Source organism: Sapajus apella, unplaced genomic scaffold (genome assembly GCF_009761245.1).
Source record: "Sapajus apella isolate SASKATOON/1434 unplaced genomic scaffold, GSC_monkey_1.0 scaffold174, whole genome shotgun sequence".
In the NCBI taxonomy this organism is placed as follows: domain Eukaryota; kingdom Metazoa; phylum Chordata; class Mammalia; order Primates; family Cebidae; genus Sapajus; species Sapajus apella.
The window spans coordinates 126,779-150,891 of NW_022437114.1; the positions used below are offsets into that span (position 1 = coordinate 126,779).

Genomic DNA, 24,113 nt, shown 5'->3' on the forward strand with positions numbered 1-24,113 from the left:
CAAATACAGGATACACCAGAAAAGTCACCTGTGTGCAGTTAAGGAAATCTACTGCCCACCCCCAGAAGTGGTTCAGCAGCACTGCAGTGGGCATTCAACCAAAACATAGGGGAGAGCCACAGACATCTGCCAGTCACTGCACTGAAAGGACGGAGGAGGTGAAGCCATTAAGTGGGGTAGGAGGAGGGGGCGCCCACTCAGAGCTGGTGCAGCCGCTGCCCCTTCTCAGCCTGGTCTGGGTCCAGGCTGCACAGGCAGCTGCTCAGATCCACAGGCAGTGAGACCCTGGGGGCTTGCAGGCTTCATTCATTGGCCACCTAAGCACCAGCCCAACAGGCCTCTCTCTCAGTTCCATCTTAGCTGCTCATCATCCCTGTTTCATCTGTTAAAGCAAAGTTAGCTGTTTTCTTTTTTTTTTCTTTTTTTTTTTTTTTTTTTTTTGGTACAACTGTCATATGGGCAGTAGTTCTGGAATATTCTGGATTCTGAGTCAGTTGGGAGTCAAGGAGGCTGCTGATCATTCAGGGTGGTCACCAGACCACAGGGAGGTCTCACCACAGGGCAAGTCATAAAGTCCAGTCCCGTGGCAGATGGGCACCAATTTGGAACTTCCTGGTCCTTTACCAGGGATCCATTTGGGGGGAAAAGCATTGCATTTGGGGTCAGGGATTGAAATGTCAAGCCAGGAGTCAAGTCAGGATTTGGGCCCTTCTTCCGGGCCAGGCACCTCCTCCAGGGCATAACCCTGCAGCAGTCCTGGAGGAGGGAGGGTTTAGGAAATGAGAAGAGGCCTTGGTCCAGCATCCAGGGTGTGGTCTCCTGATTCCAGATGGTCAGGCATGTCTACTCCCAGGGAACCAACTATATTCTCTGCCTTAAACTTATTATTCATCAGTGTATTGACTGTGGGAAAGTCACTGAATCTCTAAATTGTAGCGCCCTGAACCATAAAATAGGAGTCACAGCCCCTCTTCTGCCCACCTTCTACCCTCAGGGATAAAAGATTTGTCCCAGGAGCTGTGAAGCACCATGCCCACACCTGCATGGAGTATTGAGGCCCGGTGCCCCCGGCCTGCCGCCTTCCACATTCCTTATCTGCAGGCCATCAGTGCTGCACGCCTTACTTATCTTCCCAGACATGCAACCACCAAACACTGATGTAGGCAGCACTTAGGAAGGACCGGGCATCTTTCTTCAGGCTTCTCGGTATCAACTTATCCTTAGCCTCAATAACATAACAGTAACAAGTGGGTCCTAGTTCACATTTCCACATCCTGGAACAGGGAACTGAGGACAGAGGGACCAGGTCACATTTTCAGGCACAGGTGGCTTTGATTTCAGGCCATCAGGCAGCAGCACCCACACCCTTGGTCACTGTGTTGTGTTGACTTTCTACATAGTCTCATCTAAAGAATGTGATTATTCCCCAAATGCAATCAGTCTGGGGGGTATTTTAAATGTACACTAAACTGCAAGAACTTCCCAAGCCCTACTTTGATTCAGGGGCTCCTCTAGGCAGCTAGTGATAAAGAGATTCTAAGATTAGCCTGAGAATAAATTATTTTTTCCATGGTCTTTTGACATAAAGATGTCAACAGCTCTCTCCATTGTGAATGCATTTCCAGACTTTGTTGGAGGAATACAAAAAATAAAAGAAAAAGGCAATAATGCATTCAAACAAAGGTTGCACACGGGGACTGATTCTCAGTGAAGAAAATCTGCTGTCTGTCCCTGGGTGTCCTTCAGCAGCCAGCATCAAAATGAGAAACTGGGCTGGCTTCGGTGGCTCCACCTGTAATCCCAGTACTTAGGGAGGTCGAGGCAGGAGGACCACTTGAGCCCGGGAGTTTGAGACCAGCCTGGGCAATATGGCACAACCCCATCACTATAAAAAAATTTGAAAAATCAACACCAGGGCCAGGTGTGGTGGCTCACGCCTGTAATCCCAGCACTTTGGGAGGCCAAGGCAGGTGGATGGATCATGAGGTCAGGAGTTCAAGACCAGCCTGGCCAAGATGTGAAACCCCATCTCTACTAAAGAAACAATTTAAAAAATTAGCCAAGCATGGTGGTGCGTGCCTGTAATCCCAGTTACTCAGAAGGCTGAAGCAGAATTGCTTGAACCTGGGAGATGGAAGTTGCAGTGAGCCGAGATCGAGTCATTGCACTCCAGCCTGGGCAAGATTCTGTCTCAAAAAAAAAAAAAAAAAAATCAAGGCCAGGCTCGTTGGCTCACACCTGTAATCCCAGCACTTTGGGAGGCCGAGGCGGGTGGATCACCTGAAGTCAGGAGTTCAAGACTAGCCGGGCCAACATGGCAAAACCCTATCTCTACTAAAAATACAAAAACTAGCCAGGCATGGTGGCGCAAGCATGTAATCCCAGCTACTTGAAAGGCTGAGGAAGGAGAATTGCCTGAACCCGGGAGACAGAGGCTGCAGTGAGCCAAGATCATGCCAGTGCACTCCAGCCTGGGTAACAGAGCAAGATTCAGTCTCAAAAAATAATAATAAAATAAATAAAAAATCAGCCAGACATGGTGTCACACACCTGTGGTCCCAGCTACTTGGGAGGCTAAGCCAGGCAAGCATTGGAGCCACTTACCACGTGAACAAATGTCTGTGTGTCCCCACAAACTCATGTGTGGGAACCTCATTCCCAAAGCGATGGCATCTGGAGGTGGAGACTTTGGGAGGTGACGGGGTCAGGAGGGTGGTCCTAAGACCCCCTTATGGTATTTTGTCATGGCAGCCCCAACAGACTAAGATGTGTGACTGCAAGCTCTGAAAATGCAGCCGGCACCACATGTCAGAAGCATAATCTTTGCGATGTGTTGGATAAATCACATATATTATTTGAATAACCTGTTACTTTGTAAAATATGGCCTGTCAACTAGGGATTTAAAAATAGGAACAAGCAGAGCACAGAGGACTTTTAGGCCAGTGGCACTGTTTGGAAGGACACTGTCATGGCAGGTGCGGGCCATTATCCATCTGTCCAAATCCCCAGGACATGGGATGCTGTGTGTGCACCCTCATGTCAGCTGAGGGTTCTGAGTGATTGTGAGGTCACCGGGGGCTCCTCCTGTCGTAATCAACACACCACTCTGGTGAAGATTCGGGTGGGGGGGAAGCTGTGTATGTGCTGGGCAGGGCGTGTGTGGGAACTGCATACTTTCTGGTCAGTTTTGCTGTGCACCTAACACTTGTGAAATCAAAGTTGAATAAAAATTATTTTCACCTGTTACTTTTTTACAGAAAATGAAAACGTGGCCTGTATTACATGTCTGTTGTGCAGGGCTATCTCAGGCCTGTATGGGTCCTTAATGTAACCCTGCCACATTTATCACAATAAGAGGTCACCATTGGTACCTGAATACACACTGAATTCTAAACGATTTCAGCTTCACCAGTTCTTCCACGGTCCTTTTTCTGTCCTCAGATCGAATCCAGGTCTCCACGTTGTATGAATTTGTGGCCTCTCCTTAGTCTCCTCTGCCCCGTGTATATTTTCTAATTTGTTCTCCTTTCACACTCTGTTTTGTGTGCTGGTGTGTGGGAAGTTTAACGTCGTTCGAAAACCACCATAGAACCCCAGTGCTATCAGCACTTGGACCGAGCGTTTCCAGCCGGTGTGGGGCGTGTTCACAGGCACCTGCTTCCCGTCTCCCGTGTACGCTTGTGCCTTCTTTACACTTACCGGAGTCTGTGCGTGTATTTTCTTGGAAGAAATCCACGAGGGGCCACAGACACACTTCCTCGAGGGTGTAGATTGCTTTCCTTTCCTGATGGGTGTGGCTCTTGTTTTTTTCTTTTCTTTTCCTTTTTTGAGACGCATTCTAACTGTTGCTCAGGCCGGAGCGCAGTGACACGATCTCGGCTCACTGCAACTTCCGCCTCAAGCGGAAGTTGAGTTCAAGCAATTCCGGGTTCAAGCAATTCTCCTACCTCAGCCTTCTGGGTTGCTGGGACTACAGGCGCGTGCGCCACCACCCGGCTAATTTTTTTGTATTTTTAGTAGAGACGGGGTTTCACCGTGTTAGCTAGGGGAGTCTCCATCTCCTGACCTCGTGATCTGCCCGCCTGCCCCTCTCAAAGTGCTGGGATTACAGGTATGAACCACTGTGCCCAGCCAGGTGTGGCTCATTTTCCGTGAACTTCCAGTAGAGGTGGTCCAGGCTATAAGGTCCATCTGCAGGCCTCCTGCCGCAGCCCAGCGTGGCCAGGCGGTGTCGGAGGGGTCAGCGTGCTCAGGCATGCTGGAGAGGCCCCTGTGCCAGCCTGGCCTGGGGAGACACTTGGCATCCAGCCAGAAGGCGGGACATCTGCCTGGGTGTGTTCCGTACCATTGTGTTTTGACACCAGGCAGTTTCTGACAGTGAGTCTAGGCAAAGTTGGGAGGACGAGGAGACCCCCGGCGTGTCTGCTTTGTGTTGGGTGCTGTGCTGGGTGCAGCCCCAAGAGACGAGCGCCAGGCACTGCACAGTAGACCCTCCTGGGGCTTTGGCCACACTGTACGCTCTCTGAGGGCAGCATGGCTGGCTGCTTGCCATGGCCCTGCCTCACCTTGATCCTGCATTCCCTCAGAGACCACACACTCCACCTGTGCACCAGGCCTGAGCGCCCTTCTGCAGACAGCACGTGCTACCTGGGAGCACCCAGCGTGGAGTCTGCTGTCCTCTGCCGCTCATCCCCCTCTCACCTGGGCCCAGGGCCATTAACACACTTGGCTTCCTCCTGTTATCCCCCCTAGCGAAATTGACTCACAGAATGTCAGGTTCATTTGTGGATGTGTTTATTTGCCTGCGGCCCCACCACGGCTATAATATTTGCTTCGCAGGTGCTGGGCGCTCGTGATTGTGGTTATCATTACAGGCAGTGATTTCCAGGATTAGTAGAATCAGCTGGGGTTGGAAGCTGATGCCCGCAGCCTGCTGTGTGCCTGACCTGAGCTAGAGGTTGGCTGAGATGCCTGTGCTCCCTCCCTGTGCCATGTGTCCCTCATGGGATCCCTTTCCTGCTGATATTGAAATGACTCCCACATCTGCAGGAGTCTTGGACGGTGGCCATCTGTTGAACCTTGAGTTCATTTCCAGGTCTGAGGTCTCCTGTTTGATTTGCTCCATGGGGACTGTGCACACAGGCCCACAGCCCTCAGGTTGTGGAGGTCTTAACTGGAGGAGCCTCGGCAGGGCCTCATGTCTCCTCTGGGTTTGAAGCTGGTGTTAGGCTGCCCACCTCAATTCTGTCTTTGAGTCCAAGACAGCACCCCAGATGGGAGCCACAGACTGGTGTCTGGACCCCGCTGTGCCTTGCAGTGCAGCTCTAGAGAGTAAAAGCTCTCTTCCTCCACTGCAGCTTGTCCATCCAGCCGGAGGTGGCCAGTATCAAGCCGCTGGGCCTGGATGAGCAGCAGTGCTCCCAGAAGGCGGTGGTGCAGGCCCACCTGACCCAGCCTGCCTGCCTCACCAGCATCATCTTCGCAGAGGACATCAGTAAGGGCTGAGTGCCCTTACAGGCATGAGCCACCTCGCTCAGTCTATTTCTAAGGCTTTTGATACACGGGACTGTATTTCTTTCCAATAAAACAATGTTAACAATGCACAAGTATTGCTATATGGTACCTACAGAACAGTCAGAAACATTTTTTATCCTACTGCTATCCCTATATTTGAGAATTCCCCAGGTAATGCCATTTAAGTACCTTATTTATAGAGCAAGTAAAAAAAATCGGTATGAGTGTCCATGCGCCCCTTCTATAATATATTTGGTAATCATATAAATACACCAGCATAGGCCAGGTACAATGGCTCACACCTGTAATCCTAGCATTTTGGGAGGCCAAGGCAGGAGAATTACTTGAACCCAGGAGTGTAAGACCAGCCTAGGCAACAATGCAAGACTCTGACTCTATAAAAATGTTTTAAATATTAGCTAGGCATGGTGGTGTATGCCTGTGGTCCCAGATACTAGGGAGGCCAAGGCAGGAAAATCACTTGACCCCAGGAGCCACTGCACTCCAGCCTGGGCAACAAATTGAGACCCTGTCTCAAAAGAAGCAAAAATAAACAAACCGGGTTGGGCATGGTGGCTCAGGCCTGTAATCCCAGCACTTTGGAAGCCAAGGCAGGAGAATCACCTGAGGTCAGGAGTTAGAAACCAGCCTGGTCAACATGGTGAAAATCTGTCTCTACTAAAAATACAAAAATAAATAAATAAATAAATAAAATTAGGCGGAGCATGTAATCCCAGTTACTCAGGAGGCTGAAGTAGAAGAATTGCTTGAACCTGGAAGTGGAGGTTGCAGTGAGCCGAGATGGCACCATTGCACTCCAGCCTGGGCGGAAAGAGCAAAACTTGGTCTCAAAAAAGTAATAATAATAAAATAAGAAAATAAACAAAACCACCAGCGTAATCCCTAATCTCAGAGAAGGGACAGGGCTCTCATCTCTGGGATGGGAACTCTTCAAATTGCAGCCCTTGTCACTTCGCTGAATGGTCACACCCTGAACAAAACTAAGTTTTCCTAGGGTTTCCTTTGCCCACAGCTTTAAATGCTGGTGCCCCGCTGGAAAAGCCAGAGCAGGTGGTGACAAGGCCCCCACAGCCCTTCCTTTCTGGAAGTCCCTGTTAACTTTCAGTGGGGCTGTGTGCAAGGCAGCTGCTTGGCTTCTGAGGGTGAAGTTGGTGATCGCTGGGGTCTTAGCCAGAGTGTAAGCCTGCAAGGCTTAGAGGTAGAGCCAGGGGTGGGGACTGTCTTTAGTGCTGACCCTCCCTGGGGTCTCTCCAGCCACAGGCCAGGTCCTGCTCTGTGACGCCATCGTGGACCTCATCCAAGGCATCCAGATTGTTTCCACCACCCGTGAGCTCTACCTGGAAGACCCCACTGGAGCTGAAGATCCAGGCCCTGGACTCCGAGGGTGAGGACGTCCCCCTGCCTGTTTGTCTGCTGCAGCCCATGCCAGATTGTCCCCTCACCATGACCCTGGCCTCTCTGTATTCCCCTCTTCTCTGGTGTCCAGCCCTGCAGGTCCCCTGGAGGGCAGCTCCAGTCAGGGAGGTGAAGTTGCTGCTAGGGGAGGTGCTGAAGAGGCAGAATCCACCTGCGAGGTGGGTCCCAAGCCCTTAGTGGCATCGAGCCATGGCCACTCCTGGCGCTCAGGGGCCCCTGCAGCGGGGCTGGTGTGCTCAGAGCTGTGGCAGACCCTGGAGCCAGACCCTGCTGGTCACAGCGCTGGTCCTTGGGGCAGCAGTCTTGGGGAAGCCAGCATTCTCAGCCCCAGTGGGAGGCTGGGAGAGGCTGGCTGGGCCATGCCTCCTGCTCCGGCTCTTGGGGTGGGTTTTGCTTCCTGGTCCAGAACTTAGATCCTGTGTGCCAGGCACGAAAGGTCCTTTCATCCTGGAGGAGACTGAAGCATGGAGCAGGATGAGATGCATGGTGTACAGGGTCCTGCCTGTTGGCTTGGGATTCACCTTTTTCTCAAAGCAGAGGGAAGCAGAGGAAGGGGTAGGTGCAGGAGGTTATGGAAGCTTGTATGCAGGACTTTTGGGAGCATAAGCTGTTCTTGGGAGCAGAACAGGCAAAGTTTGAGTCCACCTTGCAGCCAGGCCTTCCTAGGAGCACTTCACACACCCTAGCTCATTTGCCGTTTGGCAACCCGACGATGCAGGCACAGAGTGAACATACCCACACACTCACCCGAGTGTGCACACACACACACAACAGATGCGGAGCTCGCAAGCAGCCGAGACTGGCCCCAGAGTTGACCCTTCTGTGGAGGGCTGGATGGAAATATTGTGGACTTTCCTGGCCATATGGTCTCTGTGGCAACTATGCAGCTCTGTCATTGTCTCACTAAAGCAGCCATAGATGATGCAGAAATGAATGGGCATGGCTGTGTTCTAATAAAACTTTATTTATAGAAATAGGGGGATAGATTTGGCCCAGGGGCTGTAGTTTGCAATCCCTGTTCATAACTACTCTGTTCTGTTTCCTGCCTTAAGTCACTTTTTAAAAAATAGCTGTTTATTTTTATCAAGATTTATATCACATGAAATTCACCCATTTCAAGGGTACGATTCAGCACTTTTTGGTAGATTCACAGTTGTGCAACCATCACCAGTGTCCAACTTCAGAACATTTTCATCACCCCAAAAGGAAGCGCCACACTCATTGCAGTCACTCCCCATTCTCTCCTCTTCCAGCCCCTGATGACCACGAATCTGCTTTCTGTCTCTTTGCATTTGCCCGTTCTGGACGTTTCATGGGAATTGAGTCACAGTGCGTGTAGCTGTATACAACCATGTGTGCAGTCTTTTGTGACTGGCTTCTCTCACTGAGCACGTTTTTCAGAGTTCATCTGTGTTGCTGTGTGTATCCACACTTGGTTCCTTTTTGTTGTTAAATAACTTTCCATCGCAGGGGTGAATGGTGTTTTGTTTCTCTGTTCATCCTTTGATGGACTCTGCATTGTTTTCACATGTTGGCGGTTATGAATAAAGCTGGTGAGAGCATTCACACGTGGACGTGTATTTTCCAGTCTCTTGGGTCGACACCTAGGAGTGGAATTGCTGGAGCATAGAATAACTCTGTGTTTAACTGTTTGGGAGCTGCCAGGCAATTTCCCAAGTGGCTGCCCTTTTCAGATTCCCGGGGGCAGTGTGTGAAGGTGCCATGATCTCCACGTCTTGGCCAGCACTTGCTATGGCTCATCCTGTAGTTCTAGTTAAGCCCCTTTAAAGTCAATTCTTTCCTAAGTGTGCATCCGTTCTCCCCAGGCAGGTTGTGGAGATGTTGGGACTGGGGAGGTGCCTGTTCTGGGCCTTCTGTGACCACTGTTATGCCAGGACATCCTGGCACCTCTGGATAGTTTCCTCTCACACTCCCCCCAACTCCTGAAGGGCTGATGGCCCCTGCGGCCAGTTCCAGAGTAGAACATTATCTGGTCTCCACAGACTGGGTCATTTACCAACAGCCCATGTCAAGGGCCTACCTTTGCATCAAGGAAATGGTTAACTCCCTTCCTCGCCCACCATGAGGGCGTAATGCTTTCTAAGTGGTCCTCCTTGCCCCGAAATACTTTGATGAGTATTTTCATCATCCTTTTGCCTTTTTTCTGAGCCTGCGACCTCTCTTCTGGTCAGTCTTCACCATGAAGATGAACTTGACTCTTGGAAGCTTTGAGTGTCTGGCAGTCCCAGAAAGGATGTGCCTTATCCAGACTGATGAATGTCCAGAAAGATAATTGCTCAACAGTGCCAGGCAGTGTGTTGTCCCCTTAGTAAGTGCAGTGTCTTATGCTTACAAATGGTCTGATGCCCACTGTATAGACGAGGAAGCTGAGGTTCAGCTTCAGTAACTTGCCCACGGTCACACAGCTCATGGGTTGCTGAGCAGAGGCTGGGATCCAGGATGTCTGACTGTTGCCTGAGCTCTTTTCCGCCTGGACACACGGCCTGTCTCCTGCTGCTGCATTTTCCTGGGCATTGGGGGCCCTCCCCAAGTGGCTGGGATCTGCCTTTTTGGCCAGTAGCCGCCTGCAGAGCGCCTGTCTCCAGTGAGTGTTCTCACAGCAGAGCTGGACTAGCTCAGGGATTCCAAAGATGCCCCCTCCTCACCTTTCCCTATGTTGCCTCTTCTACCTGGAGCACCTTCCCCTCCTGCACTCTACTTTCAGAAGTCATGCTTCCTCTGGCATTGCCTCGCAGGTGTTCCCTCCTCCAGGGAGCCCACCCTGGCTGCCCAAGGTGGGACTTGTTTCTCCCTTCGATGTTCCTCAGCTCTTCAGTGGACCCTTCACTGACCCTAGGGTGGAGGACATTTTCTACTGTGACTTGTCAAGACCAGCACTCGGAGGACAAAACTGGCATCAGTTCATTCTTCTGGACTCTTTTGTGTCTGACACTGGACTTTGCCCAGCTGGCATCAGGTAAATGTTTGTTAGGTTGAATTGCTTAACATTTTCCTGCAGCCCTCCTGCAGGACAGGGGAGGTAGATCCTCTGGAGACTGGACTGCTGGCTTTCCTGGTTAATATCTAAACTTGGCTTCAAGGTAGACCCGCCGAGGGTTCTGAGCGTGCACCCGCCGAAGGTTCAGAGTGTAGACCTCCTGAGGGTTCAGAGTGTAGACCTGCCGAGGTTTCAGAGCGTAGACCTGTCGAGGGATCAGAGTGTAGACCTGCTGCGTGTTGAGAACAGAGCTGCTGTGGATTCTGAGCATAGACCCACTGAGGACAAGAATGAGTTTGAAGAAGCCTTGATCAGACAGAGTGGGATGAGTCCAGGGTTGGTCCTGACAAGGTCAGTTCAGGACTCAGGGCTGAAGGCGGCATCAAGCTTCTGCTCCTCAGCAGCAGGTCCCTCTCCACAGAGGAGGCAAGGGCCAGAGTTGTGGGGCCTGCAGGTGGGTAGAGTGGGGTCTTCAGGTGGGTGGTGTGGGGCCTGCAGGTGGGTGGAGTGGGGCCCACAGGTGGGTGGTGTGGGGCCCGCAGGTGGGTGGAGTGGGGTCTTCAAGTGGGTGGTGTGGGGTCCGCAGGTGGGTGGTGTGGGGTCCGCAGGTGGGTGGAGTGGGGTCTTCAGGTGGGTGGTGTGGGGCCCGCAGGTGGGTGGAGTGGGGTCTTCAGGTGGGTGGTGTGGGGCCCGCAGGTGGGTGGAGTGGGGCCCACAGGTGGGTGGTGTGGAGCTTCCCAGGTGGATGCTGAGGGCTCCTGTGCTGAGGGTGGTGGTCCCATTCTCTTCTGCCCTGCTGCCCCTGCGGCCAGAGTGCTCGGGCTCCCCCTTTCTGTTTTAGGATTCACTGTTCATCCTGGTGACAGGTGGGTGCTAGAGACTGGCCGCCTATATGAAATCACCATTGAAGTTTTTGACAAGTTCAGCAACAAGGCCTACCTGTCAGAGGTGAGTTCCTCCTCAGGTCCTGGCTGGGGGATGAGGTGGGGTCATTTCCTGTCTCAGCTGCTGAAGAGTAGCCCCCAAAGCAGCAGGAGCCCCCATGCAGGTCAATCGAGGAGGAATCCTGTCTCTAGTGGCACTCCCATGCCAAGGCATCCCGGGACATCTCCAGAGCCTGCAAGCCTGCACACCGGCCCCGCAGCAGAGCCCCTGCAGGGCTGGAGGACAGAGGGTGCCACAGTGGCAAGGCTCTAGGAGAGGGGGATAGGGAGGAGGCCTCTGCCCGCCACCCACCCACCTCCATCTCCCAAGCTGGAGGGGGCGACCTCAGAGACTGAGAATCCATTCTCCACCTGCCCTGCCGAGGGTCAGGGAGCACATCCTGGCTTTCTCCCTGCTGAGCCCCGGAAACACCTGGAACCCTGTGTGACAGAGGCTGAGCTCAGAATGCTTTGTGGTCTGGAAAGGGGTGTCAGACAGATGGGGAAATGTGCATGTGTGAAGGTAAATCTGAGTGCAAGTGAGTAGGTTTCTGAGTGTGTCAACTATGGGTGTGAATGGTGTGTGTCTGGAGGCCCAGAATCAGACTGTCAAGCTAATCATTCACACTCCACACATCCAGCCCCTTTATACAAACTGGAAGACTGAGGCTGGGCAGGGGTGGTGGGGAAGGGGTCACATCCAGAGTTTGAAGGAGAGCCAGGTCCAGGCCCAGACAGGAGTGCCTGACGCCTGTCCTCCCTCCCATCCGTTGCTGCTGCACGTGTGTCTATGTCGAGAGCATGCTGCGTCCACCCTGCCTTGGTGCAGCTGGGAGCATGGCCGCCCCACATCCTGCACTTAGCTCACAGCCGGAGACTCAATGGACACACTAGATGGCAGGGGCTGTGAGCCAGGCAGGCAGAGTGCTCTGGGAGGAGCCCTAGGGAGGGGTCTAGGGAGGCCGGCCAGGGCAGGAGCCACCACGGGGCCACCATAGCAAGTCCCTAGTCATGAGGACTTGTGATCAGCAAAACAGCCAGTGGGGCTGAGCAATGAGCAGGGCAGATGCGGTCAGAGCCCTGTAGAGGCCAATGGCAAAGGCGCCAGAAGACTACGCTACATCAGGTGAGAAGCCATTGGAGACCTTTTGGCAGAGGCAAGACTCACCGCGCAGAATTCAGTGTTGGGGCTGTGCAGAGAGAAATGGAGGCCAGGGGGAAAGGATGGAGAGGTGGGAGCTGGGCCGCCGTAGGACTAGTTCTGGGGTAGACAGGTGGGAAGCCATAGGTTGGATTGAGAGAGTTGGGAAATCAGGAGCAGTCCCACCTCTGGGCAGAATCACTGGCAAAGGTTTGGGAGGAGCGGGGTCTGTGTTGGCCACACCCAGACTCCAGGTGTGTGTGGCAGGAGGAACGGGATGCGGGGATCTACAAGGGAGAGAGGCCGCCCTCGGGCTGGAGAAAGGGCCTGCGTCATCAGGGTACTGGTGGTGTTTGCAGCCCCAGGACTGAATGATCCTGAGAGAGGGAGGAGGGAGAAAGCCCAGCAGCCACAGAGCCCCTTCCAGGTTCTGTCCCTCAAAATCCACTGCTTACCGGCCACAGCCTCCTCCAGACTGGCCAGGCCCAGGGAAGGGGCAACTCAGGTGCTGGGCACGTGGTCTTGCCTGGTCTCTGCTAGGCCCTGGCCACTTCCAGAAGCTCCTTTTCTCATATTTGGCCTTTTTTTTTTTTTTGGTCGAGGACCTGGGACCTTCCCCACCTATGGTTTCCTTGGTGGGTGATGCAGAAGGGGTGAGCAGGAGCGTGGGGGGTGAGAGGCACCCTGAAGGCTGCAAGACCTCAGCCCAAGTCCTGGTCTTCTCCTGGCTAACCCCCTCCCTAGGCCTCAGTTGCCTCCTCCATATCATGAGGGCAAGTGGAAGATCCCTCTTGGTCCCTGCCAGCTCCCAAAGTCTAGGATTAGTCTTCCTGAGCCCTGGGCCACAGGCAGCCTCCCTCTTGGCAAAAGCCTCCCCTCCACTGACAGGCCAAGGAGCCAGCCCCAGCCCGTGTACCCGAGGCTGGCTTGGGATCTGAGCTCATCCTCCGTGTCCTCCTCAAGGGCCTAGACAGTACTGCCCTGACCGCAGGGCTCCAGCCCTGTGCTGACTTCTTCTCCCCTGCGGTCCCAGCCTGGTTCTCAAGTGAAGGTGGCCGGGAGCCTGGCCACTTTCCTCAGCCTCCTGGACTGTGGCTCCACTTTACGTGAGTGGCTGTGCTGGATGTGGTGCCCAGTCCTCCTCTCCCGCATCTCCTCTCCTCAGATTTCATGAAGGAGGCCACACCTGGGTCCTGCCTTCCTCCCTGACCCTGTTCCTGTCTCCACTAGAGCATCCTCCCTTCCCCCAGCACAGATGACCCAGGAATGTCCCTGGCCCAGCCTGAATTTGCAGCCAGCTCCAGAGTGACACCTCCAGCAAACTCCTCTCCCCACGGTGGCTGCACAAAAGGCTGAGCAATGGTCCTGTCACCTTTGGCTTAGGCTCCTTCAGGAGCATCACTTCTGCTCGCCCTTTGACTTTCCAGAAGACCCAGGCTCGAGCCCCTTGTATTACTCCATTCTCACAAGGCTATACAGAAATACCTGAGACTGGGTGATTTATAAAGAAAAGAGGTTTAATTGGCTCACGGTTCTGCAGGCTGTACAGGAAGCATGGAGCATCTGCGTCTTGGGAGGCCTCGGGGAGCTTTTACTCATGGCAGAAGGTAAGTGGAGCAGGTGTCCTACATGGCAGGGGCGGGACCAAGAGACTTGGGGGAGGTGCCACACACTTTCAAACAACCAGATCTCATGATAACTCACTATCATGAGGACAGCACCAAGGGGATGGTGCTAAACCATTAGAATCCACCCCCATGATCCGATCTTCTCCCACCAGGACCCACCTCCAGTACTGGGGATTAAAACTGAATCTGAAATGTGGGTGGGAACACAGATCCAAACCATATCAACCCCTCTGGGCCACAGCCGGGCTGCCTCCCCTCTACCTGGTTCTGCAGCCAGCTCTTCTGGGTTTCCTGCTCCCATCCCATCTCTGTGCACCACAGTCACTCCAGCTGTGGCCACCACGTTCCTCTCCCTAGAGTCCCCTCTGCAAATCCTCAGAGAGCCCCTGCTCCTGGGCACCCTGATCAGTGGTGTGGCACGCACAGCTGGCTGCTCCTCTCATGTCCTCCATGCAGCCTAGCCTGGAAACAGCTGTGCGGTCTCTGCAGGCTCTGGGAGGTGTTTTCAGAAACCCATCTGGGTTCTCTGTTAGGAAATTCACATGGTCCATCCTCAAAGAGATGGAGGCCTCAGGCCCTCAAGGTTGTCCTGTGTCCTGGGGACAGTCCACTCATCTGGCCCTTCCTGGGAAAGGAGCCCATCTTCCTCTGCAGGGACCTGGGCTGCAATCTCTCTTCTCACTTTTCTTGGGGTACCCAGTGCTCTGGAGGCAAAGGCTGTTTCCTGACTCCATGACCCTGCCAGCCTTCCCCCAAAAAACCCATCCAGGCTCACTGTTTCCTCCTCTAAGCCTTGCTTCTTCCTCTCTAGGGTTTATTCCCTTGTCAGGGTAACAAAATGGGGTGTGTGTGTGAAAGGGGTGAGCTGGAAAAAAAGGGAGGCACTACCAGCCCTCACCCAGAGAAGCCTGCTTGGGCCCAAGGCCACAAATGCACCCACCCACCTTGCTCTGTCAGGGCCTCTTGCTCTGTCCACCTGTAAATGTACCTGTTCCTCCATCTGGGAACCACAATTCACCAGCGTCCTGTCCCCACCCACCTTACACTTCCATCGCTTTCCTATGCTGGACCTCAGGAGACTGTTTCCTGCCTGCACCCCTGCCACTCCCCAGCCCCAACCCCACTCCTGTGCCCTACATCACCTACCCCCAAAGGGATCCCCTCGCATCCCCTCGCATCTCACCCTGGTCTCAGCTTCCCCAAGTGGAGACTGCGCTGTCTTCAACAAAAACTGTCCTGTGTCTCCTATGCACCCCCAATACTAGAGTCAGCAGAGCTTGGGCCATCAGGCTTGCACAAGCCCCTCGGGGAGGGTAGAGCCCGGGACCACCCTCCAGGACCCGGTCTCCTTTGCTGTGTTCCCGCCAGCATTTCTCTGCTCACGGTAGACAGGGAGGGGTGCGCCCAGGAACTAAGAGCGAATCCCTTCCCCATCCTCTCACAGGAACTCCTTCGGGTGTCACAGCCTCACCCCCGCCCACCCTGTCCCACCCTGGAGCCCCCATTCGGCTTTGGGAGGACCTGCAGCAGCTACTTGTCCATCACAAAATGAGGCCCTGGGAACATCAGCAGCGACCGGGTGGGGGGAGCGGCGAGGCTGTGTCCCCGGAGACGCCCTGCCGTCGTCCTCCATTCTCCGGGTTGTGTCCAGGCCCCCAGAGGCACAACCAGACCCCATGGGTGCAGCTGGAGGGTGCCTCCCATCCGCCATCCCCTTTGGATGGGGTGGAAAACCCCCCAAGGAAGTCCTAGCGCAGTTCACGTTGCCCCAGCCGACCACGTGAGGGCGCGCCCTGTGTTAGTTTGGACAAATTAAAGCTCCTCTTGCGGGCAGGCCTGGATCCCCCCAGGCCGGGCCAGGGCTCGAGTGCCCGTGGCATTCTCTGGGCTGCCGGCCGCCAAGCTCCTGGCCGTGGGTCCTCCTCTGGGGCCCGCGCTATTGGCCTCCAAACGAGGTGCCCCCCTCCTCTCGCGCTCCCGCAGCCTAGGGTGCACCTCTCCGTTCGCCTTTGCTGAGCTCTTCCAGGACGCAAGCCGCCTCTCCACTGCGTTGGGAGCTCAGGCCCCGTCTGGGGCGCCCCGCTGCGGGCGCAGTGGCGCTGGAGAGGCGCAGTCCGAGCAGCTAGCGGCCAGAGAAGGGGCTCCAAGAAGCACAAGTTGGCGCTGGCCCCGGACCAGGCTGTTGTTGTTCTCAACGTGGTCCGCCATGAACCTATAAAAAGCCGAGGGAATCGCCCTCCTCACCAGAGCGCACCGCGCACGCTCAGCGAGCTCCAGAGGCGCCAGAGGAAGCAGCGGCGGCCGCGCGCGTTCGGCGGGATTCCTCTTCTCTCCAGCTCGGCCTAGGTCTGCGTCCCCAGCTCCAGCCGCCGGTTCGGACTCGGTCTCCGACCCCAACTCGGTCCCCTAACCCGGCCCCGGCTCCGGGCCCCCCACCCTCGCTCCGGCCCGGCCCGGCCCCTACCCCAGCCCTGCCGCCCGGCCCCAGGCCCGGCCGCGGCCGCTCCCGTCTGGAGCCGCCGCGCGCCCCCAGCCCCCCTGCACCCCCTCGGCCCCTCGCCTTCCTCTTCCCGGCGCGGCCTCCCGGCTTCCGCGCGCCGCCCTCCACCAACCCGCTTGCTACCATGTCCGTGGAGCTCGAGGAGGCCTTGCCGGTGACGACCGCCGAGGGGATGGCCAAGAAGGTGACCAAGGCTGGCGGCTCGGCGGCGCTCTCCCCATCTAAGAAAAGGAAGAACAGCAAGAAGAAGAACCAGCCGGGCAAGTACAGCCAGCTGGTGGTGGAGACCATCCGCAGGCTGGGCGAGCGCAACGGCTCGTCGCTGGCCAAGATCTACACCGAGGCCAAGAAGGTGCCCTGGTTCGACCAGCAGAACGGGCGCACTTACCTCAAGTACTCCATCAAGGCGCTGGTGCAGAACGACACGCTTCTGCAGGTGAAGGGCACTGGCGCCAACGGCTCATTCAAGCTCAACCGCAAGAAGCTGGAGGGCGGCGGAGAGCGGCGCGGAGCCCAGGCGGCCGCCACCGCCCCGGTGCCTGCCGCGCACAAAGCAAAGAAGGCGGCCCCGGGCGCGGCCGGCTCCCGGCGCAGCGCAGACAAGAAGCCCGCCAGGGGCCAGAAGCCGGAACAGCGCTCGCACAAGAAGGGCGCTACCACCAAGAAGGACAAAGGCGGCAAGGCTAAGAAGACGGCGGCCGCCGGGGGCAAGAAGGTGAAGAAGGCGGCCAAGCCCAGCGTCCCCAAAGTGCCCAAGGGCCGCAAGTGAGCGCGCCAGCCCGGTCCGAGTGGCCGGCGTGGGCTTTTTAGTGTTTTTGTTTTTCTACCCCAAGTGACGTAGATTTTGTAAGGCTTGCCCCGGCTGGGGCCGCGGGGCCTGTCTCAGCCGCAGGGAGGGGCCCCGAGCCCTCTTCGTCCCTCCCCTCCCCCAACGATGTAGCAGCGTTTTTCGTTGTTTGCTTTAGGTTTTTGAAACAGCCCTGGCGACGCCTCTATTGGCTCTCAGCCTTGGCAACGGCCGTCGTCATGGTTACCGGCCCCTAGGCGCCAATATCCGAGGCCGCGCCTGCCCACCCAGGCGGGGGCCGCTGGTTGGCCGGGCCCAGGCGCGCGGGTACGCGGCGGCCGCGCATCCCTTCCTGGCTTCCCAATCCTCTCTGCCTTTGGGTGCGCGACAAACAATCGCTCCGGGCTCAGGGCTGCGCGGCGCTTCCCTTCATTCCATGGGCCTTTTTTGGGCACAATAAAGCGTTTAAACCTTTCAACCTCTTGTTTAATGTGAGTGGAATATGGATGTGTGCCTCCCGCACGCAGGGTTGGATGGGGGGACCCCTCGGATCACAATACCCCAATCTGTTGATAGGGTTAAGCCTAGAGCCAGGGGCCTTAAGCAAGAGGGAAATTGCTGGCCTGTAACGAACTTAGGGTGACCTGGGGCAGGGAGGTAGACAAGTTCGGTCCCTTGGGAGGGATAGGCCTGTTTGCCCCCACACTGGTCCATCGGCCATTGGTGGGGGGGGCCGCGGGAAGAGTGGGGACTAACAGGTTTTCATGGTTAATGGTCAGGGCCCTGCAGGGGAGCTCAGCTTGGCCTCCAACAAGGGAGTCATTACAAAGTCCCACCAAACTGGCCCTTTACAGAGCTTTGTTTTTCTGACTACAGTGAGAGGGTGAGATGTGACAGGGACAGGTATGGTGGCCAGAAACAATGGAGTTGCCAAGCATTCATCTCACGCGAGCACAACCCAAAGTGTCTCAGAACGGTATTTGCCCTCTTTGAGCCTATTGGTTAATCTAGAGTACAGACGGAACCCAAAGGATTGCTGGAAAAATGAGGAGCAGAAGGATCCCCAGCCCTGGGACACCCTGGTGTCCAGCATATGGAATAGTTGTCCGTCCAGTTGGGTAGTAGGCCAAGGTCTATTCTAACAGATGTCTCTAAGAATGGACAACTGCAAAACAGGCTTCTGGGGGCAGTGGAAAAATGGGGAAGGTTCTAAAACAGAGGGTACATAGTCTTCGGCGTGAGTGAGCCTGGGCTGGATTAAGTGAGAATGCAGGAGAGCTCGTTTTACCCCCTGTGTAACATACTCCAGAAACTACAGGTGGGGGCAGGGCCTCCTGGCAATAGACTGGAGGGGAGGGAGCATTGCTGGAGAGGAGCCACAGAGGTAGCCTGCTGCTACCCCTAATCTGGGCCTTGCAGACCTCTCTGCCACCTGAGTGAGTGGCCACTCCACTCCCTCTGCAAGTCTTCATAACCCCTTGGAGGCTCCCCGGCTGCCTCCTGCCTTACTGAACTGCAGAGCCAGGTACCAGTGGGATTTCTACCTGCCCTGTCCTGGGCCAAGCGCTGAGGACACAGCAGTGGACAAAACCAGCCCAGGTTCCTGCCCTGCCCAATCTTCCTGACTAGTGTGGAAACAGTGAATGATGAGGACAGAGGCACCATCATAAAAAAAACAGACGGCTGTGGCTGTTGGGGATGTGAGGGCCCATGAGCACCTGGGAGTCAGGTAGGCCTAGGCCGGTGCCTCCACCCATGCTGCCAGCTCATGTCCAACTAGGAGTTGTCCAAATCTGAATCTCTGGAGCTGGGCCTGGGAATCAGCCTTCTGACCAGCTCCTCAGGTGGTTCTGGGGTTCAGAGAGGGCTGGGAAGGGCTGCAACAGGGACCATGGGCACCAAGGCCTCAGACATCTGTCCTCTGTGGACGCTGCTCCTTCCTGCCTGCCTGTTCAAGTGCTCCATGACCACTGAGTTTTATCCCTCCCTGAACCTCCCTCCCTAATCAAGGCCTCCACCTTGCTAACCATCTGTCCTTTGAGGACATCCCATTATGTCCAAGTGCCAGCCCAGGCCTGTCCCATGCTGCCTGCAGGGCCAGCCAATAGGCCACCAGCAGCTAGGGTCCAGGAGAGGCCTTGGTACTCCCAGGATTCTAAAGAGATGACGCTGCTGGCCAGCTAAATCCAGTGCCCCAAATGGCTCTTCGGGCTGTCCTTATTCCTCATTGCCTTTCCATCTACCCTTTGTTGTTCATACCAACTGCTTCCACTAGTGGCTTCCTCTGGTGCTGCCTCCCACCCCTGCGTCCTGTCACCCGCTCTGCACTCCTTGACATGGGCCCCAGCTTGCTGTCTTCCCTACCCTGAGGCTTGCACCCTCCTCCAGGGGCACTTAAGACCAGCCCTCAGCAGGACGGGCCTTCTACTTTGCTGATATTGTCAGCTTCCCTTGGGGACTCAGCTTCCCTTGGGAACTCAAGTGGTCACATGACTCTGGACCTGGCCAATAAGTGTTCAGTAAGTTGTTCACTTAGCCACAGTGATTAGGTCAGAAATGGGTTCTTGATCCAGTGGGTTCAATGCAAGTCAATCCTGGGACTTTTCCTGGAACTGCTGAGAAACAGGTGCTCTTTCACTGGGATCACTAAATGTTAGGGACATGGGTCCAGAGTTGCCAGTGACTATCTTTGTCAACATACAGGGAGAGCCCCCCTGAATAATCAGCCAAGACAGAGAAAGTTGGAGCCAGAAAATGGACAGATGCTTGATGACATTAACGGAGCTTCTGGATCGAGCCATGCCTGAAGCTTGAAGAGCCGTGACTATTCTGGAGCCTATACATTGCTTTTTGCATACATTAGTTTGAGTGGGGTTTCTGTAGCTTGCGTCCTGGTCTCTCACTCCTTTGGCTCACCTTACCCTCCCCACATGCCCATCCTAGACCTTGTCATCCTTTCAGATTGCTCTTTCTCTGAACCACCCTTCTGGAGTCCCATTCTTTGCCCAAAGGACCCTCCGCTCCCTTTTTCCCAGCTTGGTCACTTGGCTCCTTCAGCTGGGTGGTTTTCTGACTTTATGGAACCTCTGTGAGTAGGTCCCACATCCCTGATAGGTGCCGTAAGTTGAAGCCATATGACCACAGCCAACCACACCTGAGTACTCACTGTCTGGTGCTTTGAGGACTCACAGGCCTGATCTCAACCTCAAAACAACCCCAATCTTGAAAAAGGGTGTTCAAGAGCCAGTTTTACTGATGCAGTTGCTGAGACTCTGGGAGGCCACACAGCCACCAAGTAGCCAGGTCAGGATTCAGACCTGCTCTGTGAAGCTCCAAAGCCTGTATTTTTCTGCCTTGATGCTCAGCTCCTACAGGGGCCTGGGGAGTTCAGGATCCACCATTTACTTACTGTGTCTCCTGGACTTGGCTTCAAGGAGCCTCACTTCCAGCTGAACATTGAAGGCACTTGACACTGTGAGGCTAAGGAGGAGGGCTTTCTAGAGGAGGTAACCCCGGCAGCAGCGCAAGGAGGCAAAGAACTTGTGTGTAAGACAGCCCGGGCTTGAGCTCTCCTCTGCAGGCTAGCGTGGATTAGTATTAAATATCAGGAGCGGGCAGGTGGGAGCAGGCCTGTGCTAGATGCTACCATAGTGGGCCTATCTCCACTATGATCTTTGGGACCGAGGCAAGATTGTTCTCCCTAAGTCTCAGTTTCCTCATATGTAAATGGTGCTAAGAAAGACTTAATCACTCATCTGCTCACTAGGCAGAGTCTGATCACACTGCCTCTGGCCAGGATCTCCAGCCTCTGCACCCCCAATCCCTTGTATCCCCCTGTGGTTAGCACCCTACCTATCACCAGGGCTACTCTGCTTGTGATGTTGCCTCCTCCCTCTGAGCCTCCTCAACATCTCATGTATGCCTTCTGGGTCCCCCAGTCTGCCTTCTCCCTGGCCCCAGGACACCTCTGCAGACTGCAAAGGCCCCATCCCAGGGTGTGTAGCCTTAGTGACTGGTAGAAGGGGATCTCCAGTCAATGTCCCTAGACCAACCTGACCTAAAGCTGTCTCTCTGCCAGGGCAGGGTTTGGAGCTGAGCACAGGGCCTGTTGCGGAGGGTCTGAGCTCCTAGCACAAGGGGTGCTACCATCTCACTGTCCCAGTCATCAGATCTTGGGTGATGTGGCCCAGGGCATATTAGCTCTTCCAACAGCTCCACCAGTTATGGGGAGGGAAAGAGGTCCTGGTTCTTCCCATAGCAACTGCTGTTAGGGCTACTTACACTTGCAAGCTGGGGGTGGTGATACTTGCAGAGGTATAGGAGAACAAAACATCTCATATGCCAAAGGCTTAGTCCACAGTCATTCATTCAACACCTCCTGGCTGGGTCCCCTTCTCTTGGACTGTGCCAGGCTGGGGGTGAATGGGAGCAGAGGCAGTGATGGGACTCAGCCACTTGCAGAAGGACAGATAAACCAGCAGGTTCCTGGTAGGGACATTCCAGACTGGAAACCCCACAGTAGCACAGGCCGCTGGTTTTGGGGAATGGTGAAAGGTGTAAAAGCAGCGAGGGAGATGTGACAAGGCATGAGGCCAGAGAAGTCAGCAGGGCTTCAGGTTCCCACGTCAACTCAATGAAGAAGGAAAACCAGGGAACTGGTTTGCACAACTGTAGGGGCTGATTAAGCAGTTTCTTTAAGGCTTGTATCTCCAGGACTGATGGGGCTTGAAGTCCACAGGCAGGTGGTTAGGAGAGAAAGACCATGAGCACATGAGCATACTGAAACCCGACTACCACAGAGGGGACCCATGAGGACAGACTGAAACCTGTGTCTATTCTTGTTGCCTCTGACCTCACTGATGAAGATAGAAGCTGGGACCCTTAGTCACAGAGCTAAACATGCATACACCTGGCCCAGGAGTCAGGAAAATTGAAGGAAAGTCCAGGGAAAGTATAGCAATTGCACGTCCAGGTGCTGCTTCATGCCAATCAGGTGAGTCAGCAGATCAGCAATCCAAATGGTTGCTTCCTTCCAAATCTGGTGAGAATCTGCCTCCTGGCCCACTCTAATGGAAAACATACCAGTCAGGGAGTTCCAGAAAATATGGTTCAGCTGGGCCAAGTTGGCATGTTACAAAGCCCTCCCAATTCCACAATTAAAAATGGGTGTGGTGGGTGGTGAGGGCTCCAGACCAGGTAGAGCATTCTGGCCAACTGGAAGATACAGACTCCACCTGAAGAGGGGCAGTGACTACCCGGGTCTTACCGACTCTTTTCAGAGCTTCCCAGTTTTCCAAATAATGTTGGAAGAAGCACCTCCTGAAAATTTGCAAGGAGGTTGGGAGTGGTCTGGCCATCCAGGGAGGTTTGGGGAGGTTACCTCAGTGTACCAGTGGTCCTACATGGGGCCTGGTTGTCCGAGGCACCTCCCCCAAATTTTTCAAAGTGGAAACTATTTTCTGAAATTTCCCATTCTTTTAAAATATGGGCTTAAAAAACAAATACCTCATACCCATTAGAATGGCTACTATCAAAAAACAGGGCTGGGCATGGTGACTTATAATCAAGGCCAATGTAGGAGGATCACTAGAGCCCAGGAGTTCAAGACCAGCCTAGGCAACATAACGAGACCATCTCTACAAAAAATACAAAACTTAGCCGGGCATGGTGGTGTGTACCTGTAATTCCAGCTACTCAGGAGGCTGAGGTGGGAAAAGCGCTTGAGCCCAGTAGGCGGAGGCTGCGGTGAGCCAAGATTACGCCACTGCACTCCAACCCGGGCAACAGAGCCGGACGGACCCTGTCTCAAAAAGAAAAAAAAAAAACAAAAACACAGAACATAGCAAGCGTTGGCAAAGATGTGGGGGGAAGTTGGAACACTTTTATACGGTTTTAAGGAATGTAAAATGGTCCAAGTGCTATGGAAAACAGTATGGCAGTTTCTCCAAAAATTAAACATAATTACTGTGCAATCCAGCAATTCCACTTGTGGGTAAATACTCAAAGGAATGGAAAGTAGTGATGAGAAGAGCACATCCATGTTCACAGTAGCACTATTCACAATAGCCAAGAGGTGGAAGCAGCTCAAGTGTCCACTGACAGATGAGTAGATTTTCAAATATGTGATCTACTCATACAATGGAATATTATTTGGCCTTAAAAAGGAAGGAAATTCTTACCCATGCTACAACAGGGATGAACCTTGGGAACATTATGCTGAGTGAAAATAGCCAGTGACAAAAGACAAACACTGCATGATTCCACTTAAATAAGGTATCTAGAGTAGTCAAATTCACAGGGATAGAAAGTAGAATGGTGGTTATCAAGAGCTGAGGGGAGGAAAATATGGGGAGTTGTTTAACTTCTACTTTTGTAAGATGAAAATGTTTCAGAGACTGGTTGCACAACAGTGTGAATACGATTAACAGTATTGAATGTATATTTTTAAATGTTTGGCAGGGCACAGTGGCTCACGCTTGTAATTCCAGCACTTTGGGAGGCTGAGGCAGGCGGATCACCTGAGCTCAGGAGTTTGAGACCAGCCTGGCCAACACGGCAAAACCCCATCTCTACTAAAAATACAAAAATTATCTGGGCATGGTCCCAGCTACTCAGGAGGCTGAGGCAGGAGAATCACTTGAACTTGGAAGGCGGAGGTTGCAGCGAGTTGAGAATGAGCCACTGCACTCCAGCCTTGGGGACAGAGTGAGTCCTCTGTCTTAAAAAAATAAATAAATAAAATAAAAAAAGGCTAAGATAGCAAATTTTATGTGCATTTTATCAGAATTTAAAAATAAATAAATACTGTATGGGTCAAACAAAATCACTGTGTGAGCTAAATGTGGCCTGAAGTTCCCCAACTTTGAGATTTCTCAACTGGATCTTCTATGAGGGCTCTTCTGGCCACTTCACAAGAAGCCCCAAATGGTGGTGTCCTGAAGGAGACTGAACCAAAGGAAGCCATAAGCTGGTAAAAGCCAGAGACTTACCTGCTAGTGCTGAGCGTCTACACCTGGGTAACAACCTCTCCGTAGACGGTTGTCATTTGGACACCAGAGCCTTGCCCAGTGCACCCTATAAATATGCCCTCCCAGAGGCTCCTTTTCTTGCCCACCTCTTCTTGCCTCTCCCAACCCCTATCCTTCTTCTGGCTGCCTTGGTTAGGGACTGTGAAAGACTGCCTT

General features: G+C 54.0%; 1 protein-coding gene and 1 long non-coding RNA gene across 2 annotated transcripts; both read left to right on the top strand.

Annotated features, from left to right (window-relative positions):
• Positions 1-5,000: 5,000 nt before the first annotated feature.
• On the top strand, positions 5,001-8,514 carry LOC116542836. Its single transcript, XR_004265368.1, has 2 exons — positions 5,001-5,495; positions 6,791-8,514. It is a non-coding gene; the product is annotated as an uncharacterized LOC116542836 (long non-coding RNA).
• Positions 8,515-15,119: 6,605 nt separating this feature from the next.
• Positions 15,120-17,407, top strand: LOC116542835 (histone H1x). The gene has a single exon (XM_032267988.1). The coding sequence runs from the start codon at positions 16,267-16,269 to the stop codon at positions 16,909-16,911; it is 645 nt and encodes a 214-aa protein (XP_032123879.1). The 5' UTR covers positions 15,120-16,266; the 3' UTR covers positions 16,912-17,407.
• The last annotated feature ends 6,706 nt before the right edge of the window (positions 17,408-24,113 follow it).